The sequence below is a fragment of the Protomyctophum bolini genome (genome assembly GCF_963924005.1).
Source record: "Protomyctophum bolini genome assembly, chromosome: 13".
NCBI classification, from domain to species: domain Eukaryota; kingdom Metazoa; phylum Chordata; class Actinopteri; order Myctophiformes; family Myctophidae; genus Protomyctophum; species Protomyctophum bolini.
In genome coordinates this window covers 4,946,000-4,968,322 of record NC_137874.1, presented here as the reverse complement: position 1 = coordinate 4,968,322, position 22,323 = coordinate 4,946,000, and the positions used below count along the sequence as shown (strand labels likewise).

At 43.8% G+C, this 22,323-nt stretch overlaps 1 protein-coding gene across 1 annotated transcript; it reads left to right on the top strand.

Moving 5' to 3' along the window:
• The first annotated feature begins 243 nt into the window (after window positions 1-243).
• LOC308327037 (heterogeneous nuclear ribonucleoprotein L-like) lies at window positions 244-18,191 on the top strand. The gene is made up of 15 exons (XM_080780172.1): window positions 244-401; window positions 895-1,016; window positions 1,647-1,884; window positions 3,956-4,043; window positions 5,247-5,341; window positions 6,197-6,269; window positions 10,759-10,794; window positions 11,855-11,923; window positions 12,890-13,033; window positions 13,073-13,236; window positions 13,868-13,989; window positions 14,828-15,029; window positions 15,143-15,200; window positions 16,562-16,657; window positions 17,809-18,191. Exons 1-15 carry the CDS (start codon window positions 321-323, stop codon window positions 17,865-17,867), a joined length of 1,647 nt encoding a protein of 548 aa, XP_080636298.1. The 5' UTR covers window positions 244-320; the 3' UTR covers window positions 17,868-18,191.
• The last annotated feature ends 4,132 nt before the right edge of the window (window positions 18,192-22,323 follow it).

Sequence of the window (22,323 nt, the reverse complement as noted above, 5' to 3'; positions counted from 1 at the left end):
CTATAATGACTGTCATTTTGGGGGTCCTTGACGTGACAAAGTTTGGGAACCACTTGCCAGTGTTAATAACATTTTCAATCAATCAATCAATCAATCAATCAATCAATCAATCAATCAATCAATCAATCAATCAATCAATCAAGCACTAGAGCTGGTTGCTCATTTCTCTCACCCAACCTGGCAACACCGGTAGACTGTACAGTGCACTGTTCCTCTCGGCATTTTGCGACTAGCAGTAGCAGAGCAGACAGTCTAGTCTTGGCGCTGCTACCTACCGGGACACACACACACACACACACACACACACACAAGTCAACAACATGGCTGCTACTGCGGGCCGCTACTACGGAGAGGGTGGCAGAGCGACCAAGAGACAGAAGACTAGTGAGGACGGGACAGCGGTGGGTTATTGTGTTTTTCTATCATTAAGCCAGTATGTATTTTTGTCTGTGAATCTATTGCTATTTGTTGTGACGCTCAACTACAGTTCAAGGAGGCGTGATATTACAGACTGTGTGTGTGTGTTAATAGCAAGTTTGACCAAAAGAAGAGCTATAATTTAGCTCATCGTGTTTAATTTGCTGCAAATCAAAAGTATTGTCAGGGCTATTGCATTCCACTTGATGGCTAAAGGTTCTGTTACTTTAGTCGTGCAAATCCACAGCCTTTTTTTATATAATTATATTCCTATATAAACGATCATCAAATAGCTTGATTTGCTAATACACCGGCCGTGGGGCTATATAGCTAGGTCTGGTAGCTAACTGCTGAGCAATATCACACCATCTAGGACGGTTAACTTGCATTGCGCTAGTTGGTGCTTCTTGTGTGTGCTTCTTCAGTTCTTCATGTGAGGCTGACGGCGTGTTTTGGTTTGGTTTAATTGAATTAAAGGACGCTTATAATGACGACCCCCACAAGACTCAACCCTCGCCCGTGGTGCACATCCGCGGCCTGGTGGACGGCATCATGGAGGCTGACCTGGCGGAGGCCCTGCAGGAGTTCGGAGCGATCAGGTTGGTACACCCACCACCCATTTTACACTACTATCCCAGTGGTCTGACCGGGGACCCCCAGCCCAGGGGTCCTCGAGAGAGTTCCAGGGGGTCCCCTGCAGCTAAATGGACCCTTGTGGGTCTGGTAACTCTTGAGAGTGTACAAATGGAACCAAAATGAACATAGATTTTTACAATATAAATTGAGATAGACATGCCATTAAATGGGGGACCGTAGCCTAATAATTCATGTCAAACCAGGGGGTCCTTCAAACTAAAATGGTTGAGAATCACTGCTAGAGGTTCCTGGCATATATTTCCAAATGGGGGGGGGGGGGGGGGGGGGGGGGGGTCGCGAGGCAAATTAGTGCCATTTTGGCGTCTGGGCGCGACCTGGCGCAGCAGAAACGGGAAGAACCGAGGCGAATATTTTAATTCAAGTCTGAACGCACCTGTGTGTGTTAAAGTTGGCATGTTGTCTACTTCTAAGGTATTAAATGAAGCTAACGGATTTTATGTAGACGCTGGCGCACAATTAATGAGCTAGTAGATTGACTATTGTTTTCATAATGTAAAAAAAAAAACCCCAAAGAAAAGTTGGTTAAGCGTTTTGTTTTTGCGACTGCAATGACACGCGTTCTACTTTTCCAGCTACGTGGTCATGATGCCCAAGAAGCGCCAGGCCCTGGTGGAGTACGAGGACATGAGTGGCTCGTGCAACGCCGTCACCTACGCGTCGGAGAACCAGGTGTACATCGCGGGCCACCCGGCCTTCATCAACTACTCCACCAGCCAGAAGATCTCCCGACCGGGAGACCCGGACGACACCCGCAGTGTCAACAACGTGCTGCTGCTGACCATCATGAACCCCATCTACCCCATCACCACGGTAAAACGACACCTCAAGACCTCAAGACGACTACATCTCCCAGAGTGCATCAGCATGCGAGATGGCTGCTGGTGCTCATTTGGCTGATTGAACACCTGTTTAAAGGCCGGTGGTGGTGACGCCAAGTAACCTAAAACAAATAGGCCAATTTACTATAAAGAAGGTTCTAAACGGCACAAGATTTCCCGCGCGTTAGAGATTGGCATGTTGACCAGAGATTGGAATGACGGATAGTGTTGCGACTGGTTCGCCAACATCGTTGTCTGATTAGTTAACGTCTAGTAGCCTCAGAGCCTGAGGGCTGAAATACAGTCATGACCCCACATACCTAAATGAAACATGCATGCGTACACAAAATGAACATTTATCTGAATGGGAACTATCTAATGTCTTTGCCTTATTTGTAAACCATTGCTCAAAAAAAGAGCAAATTTCATACTTGGAATACTGAAATCCTTTTTTTGTTTTGCAAATGCGTCCGAAATGTAATCTGTGCAGCCTCAAAAGATACATTTGGAGCAAGTCATGGCGTGACCAAAATGGGATGTTTTAGTGAACCGAAGCGAGCGCTCCTCCTTCCCCGCTGTGTGTCCTGGAGGGACTCTAGGTGGCGCGTTCGGAAAATGCGTCCTGAACGCACTGGTGTGCTCTCTTGTCGTTCGTTTTATTCAGTGCACTCAGTGCGTTGTCGTTCTAAAATCCAGTGCGCTGCGCACCGGGTGTGCCGAGTGCCCGCACTGAGCAAACCCTACCCTGAGGGTAGGGTTTGCTCAGTGTGAACGGTGTGTTGTAACTGGTCGTTCGTAAATAAGGCACACTGAACGCACTCTGTGACGTCACCGCCCACCACACTCCACAAACTGACCACATTCCCGGTGAGCATAGCCGAACGCGCCCCAGGTGTCATAAACTCTATGACACCACTGACTGACTGACAGGGCCGAGGTGTCACTGACTGACAGGGCTGAGGTGTCACCGGGCGTCGCTGCTATGCTGACGTTCCAGCGCTTCAGGCTTCACCTCCCAATGTATGAATGAATGAATGAATGGACCATTGTAACGCGCTGCTTTGCGTAGGCCTGTAGTGCATAAAACGGCGCTATACAAATACCATCCATTGTTATTGATCTCGCCATGTGTCTTCAAGTTGAGAAACGATGTGTTGTGGAGGGAAACTATCTCATTGAAGTGTGTGTGTGTTTTATGCCCCGTTTTCATACATGTTGGACAAAATTGTTCGAAGTAAATGACGTGTTTAATTCGAAATTGAGCTTGATAGGGACCTGAACATCCTGGTAGTTTTTTTGTAAGATTTATGGCCAACATGTTGCACGTGGTTCTTCCTTGGTTCCCGAGAAACCATATTTCAATCGGTTCAGAAGTTATGTGTATTTTTGTGACTGGCAAGAGAAAGTTAATCAGCTGGCCAGACAGGAGGACCAACGACCTCGACTAATATGTATTGTGATAAATCTGTTCATGTATGCTCAAGAGATATCCGGCTAACTATAATAACTCGACGACAAAAAGGCGTGCACGGTGAAAAATGTACAAACATTGAGGCTCTTTTGGATGCAAAGTAGTCATTTACTTACAAAAAGTGCAAAGAGTGACACGGAGTGGACGTTTTGGCCCTCTGAGTCAGACCATCATCAACATGACTTGTTTATCGACTTTAGTAAGCCTTGAGTTTAGAGCAGGGGTTCCCAACCATAGATATAAAAAAAAAAATAGATGCCTCACTTGCAGTGCAGTGCTGGAGGCTTTTTTTTTGTTTTTCACTGACAATACATTACGAAACAAGACAAACAAACACAAACAACAATACAACATCAGAGCCAGGGGGGGGGGTTACTAACAGAAAACATTGAAGTATGAACACAAAGCAACAGTTCTCCGCAGCTTCCTTATTTTTCGAACTGCGTCGCTGCCCAAGTGACGTCACTCGTGCGACTTGTACTTCAGTATGAAAAGGTTGGGAGCCGCTGGTTTTAATAAGAGCACAAACTTCTCTACCTGTTTTATAATAACTGAAATGCCATTGACTGAATATTGCCATATGCTTCAACAGGACGTACTCTACACCATCGCCAACAACTGTGGCCCCGTGCAACGGATCGTCATATTCAGGAAGAACGGGGTGCAGTCCATGGTTGAATATCCTTTTGCCCGAGTACAGCGGACTCGTGACTCATTTTACAGCTTTCTTGCTTTATCAGTGTTCAGAAACAAAGTGTTCCTTTCACATGAATGTAATCTTTTTTCCCCCTCTCTGTTTTGTTTTTTATTCGGGATTTCAGGGCATACGTTAAATAATGACCTACTTATATTTGATGTGAAACGCCCACTTGTATGTCGACAATGCGTCGACATACAAGTGCTATACTATATCACTGTAGCACTGTAGTTACAGGGAGAAGAAGTACTGTACATGCACAAATAAATAGTAGGCCCAATATTCCACGTAACACGCATCACAACAAAACATGGCTTGGTCACTCCACAAAGCAAAACATATATAATGAACAACAATACACCCTCCCCCTCCATCAGGCGCCCCTGATGGAGGGGAAAGGAACTGGTTGGAATAACGTGTTCCTTCCACGCGCTACGTCCAACCAGGGAAACTCCCCCCTGTCGGGTGTAAAAGGAGCAACTTGGACACTCAGGCATGAAGGAAGCATGAGTTCAAGTCCGTTGCTCTCCCCTTGTCCCCCATATATGGGGACTAGGTTGGTGGTGGGTGTGTAGAGAGCCCAGGATCACATTTTAGATGATTGACACAGGGGTGAAAAATGGGTTACAAAATCGTGGGATAAAAAAATATATTAAAAAAAAACAATACACCCACACATGGTTCATATTGTAATCTTTAAGAACTCTTATTGAGTGGTGCGACCACTCCTATAGACTGCTATGTGTGTGGCTCGGTCCCTGTGTCCGAGCACGGAAATGGCGTTTGTTCACCAGCAAGTGTCACTGTTGCACAGCCTAACACACACACACAGACACAGACACACACAGGCCAGGGAGGACGGCTTGTACAGTACAGTACAGTACAGTACAGTACAGTACAGTACAGTATTTTTCTCTCGTCCTTAGACTAAAAGGATCATTTATGTTGACATAACATTTACTCATTCTGAATGTACAAATATCTCCTACAGCCGCCATTTTCTTATTTTTTCCATTCGTGCATGGTTGTAACCTGCATCTGATAATGCACAACATTTGCAGTCTGATGTGCGTTTCTTTCATTCAGTCTTTGGAAGTCTTTCCTAAGCAGAGCCATTTATTTGACATGTCAGTTCTGACCACGGTGTGATTATAGCATCAATCCTTGACCTGCTGTTGCCTCACATTTGACTCGGTCCAAAGTGCCCAGAGGGCCAAAGCCTCTCTAAACGGGGCTGACATCTACTCTGGCTGTTGCACACTGAAGATTGAATATGCCAAGGTGAGGTAGCGCCTGAAGCCACACTAAGGCCTGTCTTGCTTACTAACCATTTTAGACCCAAGTTCGATTCTACAAATGTCTTCTAAATCACGACAGTTTTCAGAAAATCCCATGTTTCCAATCCCATGTTCTCAAACTATTTCATGTCAAGCACCCCACAAATTATATGTAATAGGCCTCCGACCCCAATCTGAAAATACGTTGTTCCAGCGACCCCCCCAGAAGCAAAGATTTGAGTTATTTTGTTTTATGTAAATGAATGCCCTACTTTCGCCATACTTACTACACTACAGTGTCACACAAAAGTAGCAAATTGTCGATCCACATTCTACACATTCTGTCGAGCATCTACACTGTATATGAACACTATTGGACCACTTCTTTGGGCTGGGGCGGGGCTCCTCACTGGCAGGTAGCCAGCAGTCATGACACAGAAATGTCTGTGGGGAGGAATGATTTGGCAAAAAAAAAAAGCGGAAAGTGGTGTTTTGTGTCTTTTAGAAATATTTAATCGATAGAAAATACTATCAAGGGCTTGGGTCTAAGGTACCGTATTGCGCCGAACATTATAAGACGACGCGACAACCCCCCCCCCATTTTTCAAGACTCATTTGTAGAAAATGAACATTTCATGTCAAATAGTCTAGTCTATAATACGATCCCGTTGTTTAGGATATTTCCGTCGGAAACAAATGTAGTCTTATCCAGGCCAAAAATAACTACATGGGTTGTTTTTTCCCCAATCTTTCTTGGAAAAATAACCAATTTGGACATTTTGGTTTCCACCCGAAAGATATTCATAAATAAGGTATATGTAGTCCTAATTTTTTTTGTATGTTCTTCTCCTCTCCACAGCCAGCACGCCTCAATGTGTTCAAGAACGACCAAGACACATGGGACTACACGAACCCCAACCTGAGCGGCAATGGTAATATACAGTCTTTACCCCCTCTTTCCTCTCCACTTTTTTTCTTCCTCCTCTCCTCTCATTGCCACAGTACGGGATGGCTAGGGTCTCCTCCTGGTCTCCTTGGGGCGTTGCCTTTGAACACCACCGCTGAATGATTCCCTTTTGAACCGTTCACCACAGGTGTTGTTAATTTTGCGCCAGGTGTTCAGTGGCAGCGCTCCAGCGACGCCTGCACTCTCTTCATGCATTATTTCTCTTGCCACAAAGTAAGGGCACGAGGAGCAACCTCACCGGCAGCCGATTTTCTAATTTATTTTTAATTTAATTTGATGCAAGTTCATGCATGTTAAAAGTTTTCAACGTTTGTAATGCACCTGCCACAGTATTTAAGCACCATGCTGCAGTTCTCTCACGGAATCCTTCACGTAATGCCCCCCCCCCTCACCCCACACAGTCCTTGTAGTATAGCGCATGCCAGTTGCACATCACCACAGTCCTCCTCCATAATTGGATACACTTCCAGAGGAGTATCGCACTGTTTGGTAATCGTCTTTCAAATGCAAAACATATTGGAGATTTCCCTCATATTTATATTTACTGTAGTTAAACGATCGATATCACCACAGGGCTGTTTGTGTTGGGTGTATAAACACACACACACACACACACACACAATGGAAGCACCTTTGACATTAAAATGTACTCGTCTCTATATTACATTCATTGTTTTGAGGCCTACCAGTCAAATGCAGAGCTGAAATACGCTACGTGAGATTTAATGCCGTCTGATGTTTTCAGTTAGTTTTTTTTAATCGTACATAAACGAATGAATCGCGTACTCTACAAGTACTGCTATAGTTTCCGCGTGCCATGCAAGTTCACGCTACTGTAGGATGTGTCCTTGCGCTGACATTTAATTCCAGGAGCTTAAATAATCCCTTTAAATCGGCACGTCGCTAATTCAATTACAGATGCGTTGCCAGGCATTTGTCACATTGTGATGGAAGAGAACTTGCACTGTACTCGTTTCTTCGTAATATGCAAAAAAAGCCTGATGGAAAATAGACTGAAATTCTAAAAAAATAATGTACAAAATGAAGCAGTGCAGATAGATAACATTGGTGTGGTATAGCCTTTCAGTTGGCCCACTAATTAAATATTAGAGAAGGTCCTGTGTTTTCTTAGTATGGCAAATAGTTTTTCTTTTTATGGGGCTCATGTAATTGTTCGCTTTATCTTAGTTCCAGGGCCTTTTTTGTAAATTACATTTTACTCTCACCATGGCCACTCTTGTGCACCATACATACACCACAGGATTCATGCAGGTGTGTTAACGATGTAACCCTCTTCCAAGAGGTATATTTGTCGGTTTTCGGCTGCCTTTGCGAGAAAAAGGGGGTACTCCTTGTGTCCTCACTGTGCACATGATATACAGGGCTCACCTCAACTCCTTACAGCTAGCACAGCAAAAACCACAGCCACAAAAATATTCTGTACACATCCGATCGGACACAGTGGGGGCAACAGACAGACACTTGGAATCACACTACCTCAACTATCAGTACCTCCTTATCCCAACTCCACCATCACCCCTACCACCACCACCGCCACCACCACGACATGGGAATCCATTTTTTTTTTACCGTGTGTGGTGGACAAGTAGCCACCACGTTTGATCACGGTGTGAGGGACAGAAATACTTCCATGGCCAACGTGAACAGACAGACACCCCCCCCCACCCACCCACCCACCCGCCCGCATATCCACCATCTTGATAGATTGATAATCATCCCGTCATCCTCGTGCAAGTACAGCACATGCCTCATCTTCCACCAGAGCTCTGAAGACTCGGCCCTGTTTTTGTTTTGTTTCACTAAAAAACACATTATGTGTGGTGAGGGCAAGGAGGTTGTGTTTTTATATAAGGCCACACCTTCCTCCCCACCCAGGCCCCCTTTTTCTGGATCTGACCGCCTATACACAAAAAGCACCACAGGAAACGCCACAGAGGAAATGACATGAACACACAGCAGCGTCACACAAGCGGAGAGACAGATGACACCACATAACTGAGGCGGGTTACTCGAACAGACGCTCATCTCTTGACCTTGGTGTATGGGGCTTCCTTTTTTCGCTATCACTCTCCCTTCTCCTGCGCTGAAACACACGACAGCAACACACCTTTGAGCTGAATACAGACTTCGGCAACACACAGAGCCGAATCGCCATGACATCACACCACCACCACCGCCGCCACCGCCACCGCCATTGCAGAATATTCCAGATGACTTAATGGGGCTACAAGCACTAGACGCCCCGGCCTTTTCAGTTTCCCCCAGTGGCTGGTGGGCGGCTATTATTAAAAAAAAAAAGCGATGCATCACGCGTGATCGACCATTTTCACATGAGGAGAGAGAGAGAGCAACCACCACAGGGGGGTCCCACCATGAAGACACGAGCATCAAACACCCGTCAAGCATAACAAAGCACAGAGCCAAACATCCTCTCCCAATGCTTTCTCTGCATTTCAGGACTCTGGTACTCTATTCCCCCCTCCCCTCCTCCCCTCTACCCCCCCCCCCCCCCATCCCCCCTCCTCTCTCTGTGCTGTTCTTGTGTTGTTTCTACGTTGTGTTTTTTTTTCTTTCTTTCTTTCTTCCTCCCCACTCAACTGGCTCATAGTGATGCCTTTAACGCCTTCCGTGTGATGCAGGTTCAGTGGCTCAGTGTGTCTGTGGGCCTCGTCAGTGTGTCTGTGGGCAGGCCTGACGTGACACCGTCCACACCCCCCACAGTCTCGTCGGTGTGTCTGTGGGCAGGCCACGACTGACACCGTCCACAGTACCCACACCCACAGTCTCGTCGGTGTGTCTGTGGGCAGGCCACGACACCGTCCACAGTACCCACACCGCAGTCTCTCAAACCGGTGAAAATACCCTGCGTTTGCTCTGCTCAGAACACCGTGAGCTGGACCGTGAGTGAGCCCCAGGCTATTCTAGCAACTGTACAAAATACCTGAAAAAACAAACAAAAAAGAAACCCCCCCCCAAAGGCAACCAGGCAGCAACTCGGGACGCCAAAGCTTGGATCGATGTGTGGATGTACTTACTACTCTGGTGGGGAAAGGAAGGAAGGAGGAGGAGGAGGAGGAAAACGAGGAAGATTGAGTTGTGAGGCCAGAGTCACAAGGTTGTTCGGCCAGCGTCCTTGATTGCAGACGAGCTGCCCACTGTGTCCACTGTGTGCTGGTGCTGTAAGTACATGTAAAGAGTAAAGACGTGGCTGAAAAGTATGAGCTTGATTGGTTGAGAATGAATGTATATATATATATACATGTACAAAAAGTGTCAAACTATTTGTGTACGGTAAATAATAATACTTTTTGAAAAGGTTTTTGATAACGATGGCCCATAACGATGCCAGGTCTGGAATATTTTCGTGATCCTTCTCGTTGATACTGCGAAAATTGCCGCGACTGATTTGGCTTCTGATTTTTTGAGGCAATTCAATTAGTGTTAATGGAGAAATTTGCGATGAATAATTTTGAGAACTTGATGGAAAACGAAAACGACAGTAAAGCTGTTCCTCTTATTTTCCAGACCTGGATTTTTATTTCATTGTCACTTATTTCTAAGGAGTGTATCTCAGGATGTCGCGGCGCGCTGCGATGCTTGAAACTTAGATTGATTATTTAATGAACTTTTGAAATTTGTGGTTTTTTAGCTCCACTTCTCAAAGGTAAAATTAACCCAATATTGACGTGGTAGTTTTTGTTGAATTATAGGCCACTACCATTAGTGTAAATTATCCGTGTAAATGATTCTTTGGAGACTCACGGGTATTTAGAAATGCAGTTTGTCTATACTTAACGGTCATCCACTTTTGGACATTTCTTTTTTATGTATGTATTTTTGAAATTGACAAATTGTATTTGAATATTTCAACTCTTTTCTGAAAGTATTTGCTTCATTTGGAGTTCTGCATGATACCGTAGATTGCAGGTATCCGTATGAATTTTGAATGAATAAAGACTGATGCAATCTGATTATAAAAGGCCACTCGCAAACTATTTGAATATAATGTAATTTTTGTAAAAACAAAAAAAAAAAAGAATATGCGCAGTAACCTCAGCTGTTCGTTTTCTTGGTCCCACTATAATTGTGGAAACTAAAAAGAATTAAATAAATACCAGTATAAATTATTCATACATACATGTATATAACAAGCCTACTGTACGCTCAATGTGGGTTAATTTTCCTTTTCGGATTGTCCATATAGCCCAAATATTTCCATCTCGTTTGTCAATAAAAATCATGCTTAAACTGTTTCCAGGTGGTACATAATAGTGTCCATGCTGATTATCTACAGTCTTATATAATATACTTTTGTTGCAGCGTGTAATTATCTAGGCGTTAAAAGAAGGAATGCATTGTTTTGATGCATACTATCGCCAACATGTGTGCGCTTTTCCATGTTAATGTTGGACTTGATATGTGTACCTGTACAGATGCTGATGCTGAAGGCAATTGGAACAATTCACAAGGTGTGTGTGTGTGTGTGTGTGTGCCTTGGAATGACCAAGGGCTATTAAAAGAGGACTGGAGGCGAAGACCGTACGGTGGACTCCATGTTGCTCCCTGGAAGGAAAGAAACATGCGCAATTGAGACCAAGGAAGCTGAACGCGGAAGTGTTGGCTTGCATATATAGGCCCCACTGCGCATGTTTCTTTACTTCCATGGAGTCCACCGTACGGTCGTCGCTTCCCCGTCCTCTCTCAAATAGTCCTCGGGAAATGACAGCTGTGGGAGGTTATATACTATAGGAAATCTGTTCTTAAGACCCCAAGGCCGATTCTACAAATGCCTTCTGATGTCGGTAGTTTTTTTTTTGAACCCATTTAGACCTATAGAGATTAGATTCTAAAAAAAAAAATAGACAATATTCTGAAAAACCTATGTTTCTGTGTCGGTCGTTCTCAAACAATTTCATGTCAAGGACTCCCGAAAATATATGTAATTGGCCGCCGACCCCCCATATGAAAATGTGTTGTATATGTATGTGTATATATATATATATGTATATATATATATATTTATTCAAAGATTTGCACTACATTTTCACGATAAAAAAAAAAAAAAATAGCTGACCTACAAGCTTGTAGCGCTATTTTTCAATAGCTAAAGTAGAACAGAAAGCTGGTTCCTGCCCGAAATGGATTAAACTTTCTTAAGATTTTTCAAAAAAAATAGATGTACAAGCTTGCAGTCCAGCACACAGTGACGCCCTGTGAGCTTGTATATCTGGGGCGGGGCGGGGGGGGGGGGGGGGGGGGAGGGGTGTGAATATATAAAAATCTCCATTATGTTCATCATTCATACAAAAATTAAAAAAAAAAAAGAAAAAAGCCTGCGGCCTTGGCACTTAATATCTTGCCCCTGCTCTTGCATGTGAGTCACAACCATGTTGTCCCATATAGCTTGAAGTGAGACCTGTGTGTATACTTCTGTGTACCCTGTGTAACCTTTTGGAGTTATACACCCCATTTGGGCACGTGGAAGTGCGTGGAAGTGGCAAGTTTTTGTTATCTTATGCTTGCTTTTAGATCCCAATGCCAATCCCAACAAGCGGCAGAGGCAGCCCGCTCTCTTGGGGGACCACCCACCGGATTACGGTACGTCTCTGGAATGTGTGTGTGCGTTCATTGGAATGTCTTCATGGATTTAACCCATTCTGACCTGAGATCAGATTCATACGAGGTTTCCACTAGGACACACACACTGGTCTGATGAACCCATTCTGACCTGAGATCAGATTCTAAAAAAATGTCAGTCGTTCTTCGAATTTTTCAAAAATAGCAGACCTACAAGCTCGTAGCGCGCCACTCGGTGGCGCGCTATGAGCTTGTAGATCTGCTATTTTTCAATAGGTAAAGCATAACATGATGCTAACACCAAAATGGGTGCCCGGTCAGAATGGGTTAAATTACAAGCACTTTGATGAAGCGGCTATAAGCAATAATGTCAACATTTTAATTACCTTTTTTTTATTTTATTCTTTTTGTATTCAGACAGCCAGCAATGAGTAAAATGCTCCCAAACTAAATTTAGTCTCTGACACAATATGCATTCAAAATGCATTTCTTTTCAATGGCTTTTTCTAATTCAGTTTACCTTGGCCTTTTATAGCCTACCTACTGTATGTTCCCATAATATGCACTTATGGAATTGCCTTTTGTTTTTGATATATTGTTCTGTTCTGACATTTTTTATATAATTCTTTTCCTTTTCATGTTTTTCTTTCATCCGTCTTCCTGTCCTCTTCCCTTTTTGCCTCTATGTATGTTCTCATGCTCCTGTGACGTGAAGCACTTTGGTTCCACCTCGGTCGTTGGAAATGTGCTATACACAAATACAGTTTTATTTCAAAGATGTTCCTAGACGCTCTGTCATTGGTCGAAGAAAAACAACCCGGGTCGAAAATGACTAACAAATCGACCAATGACAAAGCTGGGAGTGTTTTACCCATTGCTGGCTGTCTTGGAAAAAAAATGGTCATTAAAATGTTGACATATTATTGCTTTTATAGCAGCTTTAAGTCCTAAGTATGCCTACCGTTAATTGTCTTCAATTGTCTTCAGGTGGCCCTCAGGGAGGCTATCACAACTATAACGACGAGAGCTACGGGCCGCCTCCACCCCATCGAATGGGACCTCCTATGGGTGGGCGGGGTCGCGGCGGCGGAGGTGGTGGTGGTGGCGGGCAGCGCTACGGGGGTGGTGGTGGTGGGGGTGGTGGTGGTGGCGGTGGTGGCGGGGGAGGAGGTGGAGGAGGAGGAGGCGGTGGTGGCTCTGGCTACGGGCCCCCTCCCCCCGAATACGGCCCCCACGCCGACTCCCCCGTCCTCATGGTGTACGGACTGGACGCGGCCAAGATCAACGCCGACCGGGTCTTCAATATCTTCTGTCTCTTTGGCAATATAGAGAGGGTGAGTTTTAAAGACCCATTTATAGGCCTGAGATCGATTCAAACGAAATGTCTTTCTACATCCTGACCGTTTTCTGGAGAAAAAAAAGCTATGTTTTTATAGGTCAGTCGCTCTAAGATTTTTCAAAAATAGCAGACCTACAAGCTCGTAGCGCGCCACCGATCTGCTATTTTTCAATAGCTAAAGCATAACATAATGCTAACACCAAAAGGGGTTAAAACCCACCCTGAAGTAAAAAAATAAAAAAAAGTATTTTCTGATAAAACCTAATGTTTCTAAATCGGTGGTTCTCAATCCATTTCATGTCAAGGACCCCAAAAATGATATGTAAATTGGTTCGCCGACCCCCATCTGAAAATATGCTGTTCCAGGTACCTCCCCCCCCCAGAAGCAAAGATTTGAGCGAAAACGTTCACTCTGAAAGAATATATATTCAAAGATAATGTGCCACATTTTCAAGATTTTTCAAAAATGGCAGATCTACAAGATCGTAGCTCACTTGTTCAATAGCTAAAGTATAACATAAAACACCAAAAGGGGTAACAAAACTGCCTACTGTCAACAGCACTTGCATGATCCTTTTTGGACTGTTTTTTGTAACGCATTATTTCCCTTTTTATTCTTTGTTCAGGTCAAGTTCATGAAGAGTAAGCCCGGGGCAGCCATGGTGGAAATGGGGGACTGTTACTCTGTGGACAGAGCCATCACACACCTCAACAACAACTTCCTCTTTGGACAGAAACTCAATGTTTGGTAAGCCATATAGCTGCTCATGCAAGTTTTGCAAAAAAATCTTTGGGACACCCATTGGAATTTCTTCATTTTAATGGGGCTCGAAAGGGTCTTGCTCTTTGTTACGTGTACCTCCCTGTGGTCTGAGGTCGTCAGGCCTTAAGCCATTCTACAAATGCCTTCTAAGTCCTTCACAGTTTTCTGAAAAACCCTATGTTTCTCAAATATTCTTATGTCAAGAAACCCCCCCCCCCCCCCCCCAAAATGATATGTAATTGGCCGCCGACCCCCATCTGAATATATGCTGTTCCAGGGACCTCCCAGAAGCAAAGATTTGAGTTAAAAACGTTCTCTCTGAAAAGAATATATATATTCAAAGATTTGCACCACATTCTCCACATGGCAGATCTACAAGCTCGTAGCGCGGCACTCGGTAACTAAGGGTGATCGGGCCTTCGCTGTCTTAAGCTCCTAGGCTCCGGAAAGCTCTACCAGAGACAATTTGCATCACCGATTTCAATTATATCTTTTAAATTTCAGTTTTCTTTTCCCCGTTACAGTTTCTTTATCTTTTTTTTTAGCCTGTGGTTATTTCTCGTTTCATTTGAATTGGCTCGTTGTATTTCCACTTCCTTTGTGAAATTCTCGGTTTTCCTTTTATGTCTGTCGACTCATCTAGAAAAGTGCTATATAAATTAACCCATTTTGGGCCGGGAACCCATTCCGGTGTTGGCATTATGCTATGCTTTAGCTATTGAAAAATAGCAGATCTACAAGCTCATAGCGCGCCACCGAGTGGCACGCTTACGAGCTTGTAGGTCTGCAATTTATTTTGAAAATTCTTTGCCCCGGCTTGCAGTGTGTCCAAGCAGCAGGCCATCATGCCGGGGCAGTGCTATGAGCTGGAGGACGGCAGCAGCAGCTTCAAGGACTTCCACGGCTCCCGGAACAACCGCTTCACTTCCCCAGAGCAAGCGGCGAAGAACCGCATCCAGCATCCCAGCAATGTGCTACACTTCTTCAACGGGCAGACTGACATCTCCGAAGAGGTCTTCAATCAGGTGAGAATGACAAACGGTCGCCTTCTCTGACTGGTTCTTTTTGTTGTTGTTGTTGATTTCTAGCGTTTGTATGCAGTTAGTCTTTCTCAGAAAACGACTCTCTCTCCTTTCAGGTCTGCGATGAGCTGGGAATTAAGCCCCCGTCCAACGTCAAACTTTTCACTGGAAAAAGTGAGTGACATTTCACGTTGAACCCAATTCACACATCACGTCATTATTTTGTAACCTTTACTTGTAACCACGTAAAGGTGGATCATTTCTGAACAAAAAGTGACCTGTTGATAGTTTAGTACACAAGGACCCATTTAATTAAGATGAGAATGTGTTTCAGCATAATATTATCGTTGCTGTCGGGAGGAAACCTCCCAACTCCATTTTTGAGGTTTTAGATTTTTTTCTCTCCATAAATCGGTGCTATTGAACACCCTTTTACGTCTTGTGTGTTTCGAAAATATCGAACCAATGGAAAGTAGTAAAAAGCGCTTCGCACAAAACCTCTTAACTCCATTGGAACCTCAAACTGTCTGCTAAAGCAGCTTAACTCCACCACCTCTCCCCCTCTCATGGAAGTAATTGACAATTATATAAAGTCACAACACCAACTTTGATGAGGCAGTATTGCTTTGTTTTAAAAATATATAACGTTTTCTTAATTTCCTGAAAAGAGACGTGGAACTTGGTGTATTCACTCGGTAAAACCAGTTTGGCTCGTAAGCCTTACTTACCACTAGGTGCATAATACACACAAGGTTGTGAAAGGGGTTTCATTCATTTTCTTCATTATTTTCTCTAGACATAGAAAGTCTCATTGTGAGACTTCTCTTTATTGAGCACTCGTGAGTTAGGGGCAGCAGGTGGTGTGTGCACCAGTGGTTCCCAAACGTTTTCATGTCAAGCACCCCCAAATTGACACTCATTAGCCCGCATGGACCCCCCATTAGAAAATATATGCCAAGGAAAGCCCCCGCAAGAGAAGAGTGTTACGGCTCTGGCAGTGATTTTCACCGATTTTCATTTCCAAGGACCCTCAGGTTTGACGTGAATTAGGCTACGGACCCCCATTTAATGGCATTTTTATCTCTGGGACCCCCAATTTATATTGTAAAATCAAAGTTAATTTAACTCTGAGAGTGTACAAATGGACCCGTTGGAACCCGTTGTACACTCAAGACCCATAAAGGGTCCATTTGGTTCCAAACTATCATTTAGCTGGAACCCTCTCAAGGACCCCTGGGGGTACCCGGACCCCACTTTGGGAACCACTGGTGTACGGCACGCAATGTGAGATTGTCTGCATCAGTCAAAAACATGTAGCCATTAGCCAACTCTTAAGTGTCCTTGGGCAAGACACTGAACCCCAAATTGCTCCCGATGTGCACTTGGTTGGTGCACTTGCATGGTTTCCGCCGCAATCGGTGTATGAATGAGTGTGTGAATGGGATGCAGGTGAACGTGATGCACAATCTTATGTAAAGCGCCTTGGATAAAGGTCGCTATATAAATGCACCGTTTACCCATTTGTGCCACGGCAGGTGAGCGGAGCTCGTCTGGCTTACTGGAGTGGGAATCCATCAACGACGCGATGGAGGCGCTGGCCCTGATGAACCACACCCAGATGAAGAACCCCAGTAAGTCTTCAGCCCATTCTGACCTGAGATCAGATTCTAAAAATGTCTTCTACATCCTGACAGTTTTCCATTCTGACCTGAGATCAGATTCTAAAAAACGTCTTCTACGTCCTGACAGTTTTCCGGAAAAAGCTATGTTTTCGATTTTTCAAAAATAGCAGACCTACAAGCTCGTAGCGCGCCGCTCGTAGAGTGGCGCGCTATGAGCTTGTAGGTCTGCTATTTTTCAATAGCTAAAGCATAACATAATGCTAACACCGAAAGGGGTTCCCGCGCCCAAAATGGGTTTAATCACTGCTTATTCTCAAACCTGAAGATGTTTTGTGCCAGGGACGTTTCTTTGATGGCACACAGAGCCGACTATGTGGAGCTCTCCAGTTGCACCGGCATAGATCGATCTTGTATAAACGAGGCCTTGTCCAGCTAACTAGGATAATAACCACATCCGGTAGACTGGAAATGTGGCTTTTCAAACATAAGAGCTCAAATGGGGAAAAATGCTGGCGTGAATTGGATCCAATTTTTTCCAATGAATGCTAGTGCTGTAAGTGTTAATATAGTGATCGTCAGAGAGCGGTGGTGTTGTTTTCGTCGACTAAAACTAAGACGAAAAATGTTCGTCGACTACCTTTTTCCACTGAAGAAAACTAAATGGAAACTGAATGAAAACTAAGCTACGATGACTAAAACTAAGACTAAATATACTGACAATTTCGTCAACAAATAAAAACTAGACTAAAATGTTAGGAAGGGACTAGTGGACTAGAGATCCACTATAAGTCATTTTACACGATGTTACATGCTGAAAATAGCCGATCTACTAGCTCACAATGCGTCGTGAGCTTGTAGATCGGCTATTTTCAGCAAGTGTAAAATCAGCCATTACGACGGCATCAAGGCCCGCCAAAATACATTTTAGTCGACTAAATCAACTGTAGATTTAGTCGACTAAAATCTTATCACATTTAGTCGACTAAAACTAGACTAACACCAAGACATTCCATGTGACTAAAACTAACTGAAAACTTTTCAAGGGACTATGACTAAAATAGAAAAAAACTAAAATAGAAATTTGCTGCCAAAAACAACACTGGAGAGCGGTGGGGTTTGTTTCTAATTGTTTTGTTTGTTTTTTTTTCTCCCCTGTTTAGGTGGACCTTATCCTTACACTCTGAAGTTGTGTTACTCGACTGCACACCACGCCAACTAAACGCTACACACTCACGTATTTGTAATGTTTTTTGTGTTCTCTCGCATAGTGTATATTGCTGTTATTATGTTGTCCTTTTTCCATTATAAAACATTTAATTGGTATTCACAAAATGTAGGTAATTTGATGTGCTCTAGAGACCATTTTACGTTAACTTATAGATTTTGTATGATTACGTTTAGTTTTGATTCTTTAATCCCATGTTTTTTTGTTCATTACACTATCGGCTCTCGCTATTGTCATGGCCTCCTTTATTCTAAAACAAACTAAACTCCATGTAAAATCTGCATTTCTTTTTTTAAATAAAGTAAATGGTTAACCTAACCTTTTTTTGATTTGGATCATTTTATGTAGTTCCCAGTGTTGGTGTTCTTTTTCACTCTGGCCAAGAAATTGGCTATTTCTGAAGCAAATGGATGATGATTAGCCAGTTATTAACAGAAACTATAGTGGTATCATTGCACTTTAGAACACCAACTAAAACCCTTATAGGTGAAGGTGCGCTCTACTCAGGGAGTCAAGTTGAAGATCAATGGAAAAAGGGGAATGTCGGCACTCTCCTAATAACGTTTGAGTTTTTTTATTTCATGAAATCACATGCAGCAGCAGTCCACCTAGAGAAATGAACGCGCAGGCCTTCCTCAGCGTTTGTGGGCGAAACTTTATTAAGAGTGCGGATAATATTCCCCTTTTTTCCATCATGGCACTTTAGACATTTCCCACTTCTGTACCAGCCGTTTCGACCGGAAAATCAACCGATAATTCCCAGTAGGTTTACTTATTACGCCGATCTTACCCAGCCGATCGGCTCGCCCTGGTGCCTATACTGGCTGCGTTTGGCGTTGATGACACGTTAAACGATCTTATCGGTCTAGTCGGGTCTACTGAAAATGAAAAAGCCTCCTCATACCGCAAGCATGTCGCAGCGCGGTCCTGATATTAACGCACGTTCGCCAACCTTAATCCTGTCGTTTTTTGTTGTTGTCTGCAGAGCTTGCCCGTGCTCGTCAAACAGTCGTACTGATCCTACGTGGTCACTGCGGTCTTGTCTTATTGATAACCGTCGAATCGGGTGTTCTGTACTTGGTGAAGACGTGGGTTGCTTGAAAACAGAACCACAACTGTGGTATGGAGACGGACACCTCACCATCTCCATTTAAGTAAGCCTTGCCAAGCCATGAGGCCCATAAGGCAGCGTCCTGTTTGTGTGGCGTGAGGCAGCTTGGAGCTTGATGTACACTTGAAAAATAATTAAAATAATCAGTCCGTCCGTTGAAAAATGTTATCTTCGGGTGTGGTGCACAAACCACAACATTGCAGGCTAAAACTGACCGGCTTAAACACCTTTGCCAGACAGGTCGGACTCTGTATCAACACCTCCAAAACACAAGTGTTGTGTGTCAACTCTACCCCCACACACAAGTGACACAACCCATCCTTGTCGATGAAGAACCACTTGAGTATGTGGAAGATTTCACTTATCTGGGCAGCTTCATCAGTAAGGACAGCCGGGCATCAAAAGACATCAAAGATTCATACTCCTATTTTAGAGCCAAACTAAAATCTGTTCGGCTCTGTAGAGCCTGCCCTACAATGTGACGTCCATTTGAGGTTCAGGGGGGGGGGGGGGGGGTACCGTCCTAAAGTCGGCTCTTCGGTGCTACTGAAATTTTCTGACGAGCCAAAATCATTTCGGCACTACAGCGGTAAAATAAGAGTATGAATTGGCCCTACGGCTGGGAAAGGCTCAGGCGTATCGGGTACCGTCGCCCATAAACCATCTCACCCATTGATTTTTTTCCCCGCCGACCACTCGGTCTGACGGTTCTTGTATTCTTTATTTTGTTTTACTGAGAATAAGGTTAGATATAAGTTTAGGGTTAGGCATAGTTTTACTGGGGTTTAGTTTAGGTATAGGGTTAGGTTTAGGCATAGTTTTACTGAGGTTAAGGTTAGGAATAAGGTTCGGTTTAACCGTTTAAAGGTGATATAGGCAAGTTTTCAGTGTTTGTACACAGAATTGATCGAGTGTTTCCAAACAAATTAAAATCTAGCTCCACCCCCCTCCCCCCGTCATTCTATTGGCTGAGCCAGGTCACTTCAGGCTATGGGGTTGTTGTTGCTGCTGGGAGGGACGCTATGGATATTGCGCTCGTATGGCTAAATATGACATTAAAAAATTATGAATTTCTATCGATATCATAGTTACAACAATGACATTGAGTTGACATGTTTTTTTAAGGGTAACTGTAGCGTAATCACAATATCACAAGACTGACACGACGAGTCCCGCAAATGAGGAAGTAGGAAGTAGTGGAGCAGACTCACTGGCTCTCAATTCAATTATCTTTCATTTGTAATCGTGCATATAAAACATATTGCCCCTCAAATGCCCCAGCCACTACAGCATCGTTCATGTGAACTACTTTGTCCACGGTTATTCATCGCTATGATGATCAGCGACGGCTTGTCACCGTTGGCGAGCACGGGTTGAATGCAAGCTTCAAGCCGGCCGGACCACCAAACCATGCGCTATACATAGCGATTCTCATAATTTCAACAGGCTTACATATTACATCATAAACATACTATTTCACATGAACAATGGTGAAACTAAGATATGGGGATAATATTATACTTGCAAATTGCAAGTATAATATTATCCCCATATCTTAGTTTCACCAATGCGATTTCATTGCAAGTTGCAATGAAATCGCATTGCGTTTTCATTATAATACTGCTGGGTCGAACACACATGCAGTCACAGCCTCGCGCTGCAATTGGCTAAGACTCCGCGTCACCCCCCACACAGACCCTCCTCCCAACACGACGCTTCCGTCCCGCGACATAAACAACAGTGGATATAAACAGATACAAACACATAGAGGGAGACAAAGGGAGAGTGTATGTCTACAGGGCAGCAGCTCAGCATCAAAATATAGGGGAAGATAGAGGGAATAAGGCCACAAATATAGATAGATAAATATGTTGATTTTTGGCTGAAAACTTGCCTATATCACCTTTAAGCATCACTTATTTAGGTTACTTTAGGAATACCAGTTCCGCCGGCAGTACGCCTGGGGCGAGTCGGTAAAGGGGCGAGTAGATTGGTATTCGTGCAGGGTGCCTTCTCCCAACTCCGTTCCATCTGGAGATCAAAACGATAATGGCCTTAAAACGAAGATGCTCCTATACAACGGCAATGTCAAGACTGTTCTGAGAGCTGGAGAGTGGCCAAAACAGACACTAGGAGAATGGAAGTGTTCCACAACAGATGCCTCAGACGTCGTACAGTATATTATGCCAGATCTATTGGCCGAATACAATCTCAAACGACGAACTGTATACAAACAAATAGGGAGCCAGAGCATCACCAAGGACATTAGACACAGACGCCTGAGAATGGCTATATAGGACATGCACTGAGGATGGAGTAGGACTGCATCACTAAGGTGGCCACCTTACCACCAGGCAAAAGAGAACCTGGGAGGCCCAAAACCACCTGACGCAAGAGCTGGAACGGATGAACCTGTCCTGGGGAGAGGGAGGCGCAGCATTGAGTGCAAATGGACCACAATGGAAATAAGCACCTGGGGAATTTTTTTATGATTTTAATAGCATAATTTTTGTCTCTACTACCTGTACTTTAATAAGCATGTTTAATAAAGTAATCAATAACACATGTTAAGGTGTCACACCTTATTGACAGATATGTGTGTCCTGTCAAACAGGATAAAGATGTTAAAGAATGGAGACAGCGAAATCATGCAGCGTTTGTTCACCATCTGCATCTCCTCTGAGTTATTCATTTATTCACAATATCACAATAAACAATACAATACTTTCCCTGACTACTGCTGCACTGTCCATTTAGTTATATTTATCCAGTAGGCCTATTTATAATACTGTATCATCATATTCAGCATTTAATACTGCACTGTATTTTACTGTCACTGTATACCATATACATTCACGGTTGACATGTTCCTTGTTCATACATTCTTGCAAATCTCAAAGTGCTACAGGGTTTAAGAACGAGTTATAAAAACAGCATAGTCAACCAAACAGAGGCTAACTAAACAGTTACTAAAGGTCAAAACAGGGCAAAAGACAAAAAAAAAAGGCCAAAGAATAATCAATAATCAATGTATACCCATGTGCAGTGCACCACTGGTAACCAATTCATGGCTCAGGGGTAGTAGAGTGGCTGGTAAGTTGGTAACCGCAAGGTTGCCACTAGTTTAAACCCGGGCTCCCCCAGAGTTAGTGTCGAAGTGTCCTTGAGCAAGACTCCCTAATTGCTCCTGATGTGCAGGTTGGTGCCTTGCGTGGTTTCCGCCGCGCCATTGGTGTGTGAAACTGTGTGAATGTGCGTGTGAATGGATGACTGTGATGCACAATATTTGTAAAGCGCCTTGGATAAAGGCACTATATATAAATGCAGCATTTACCATTT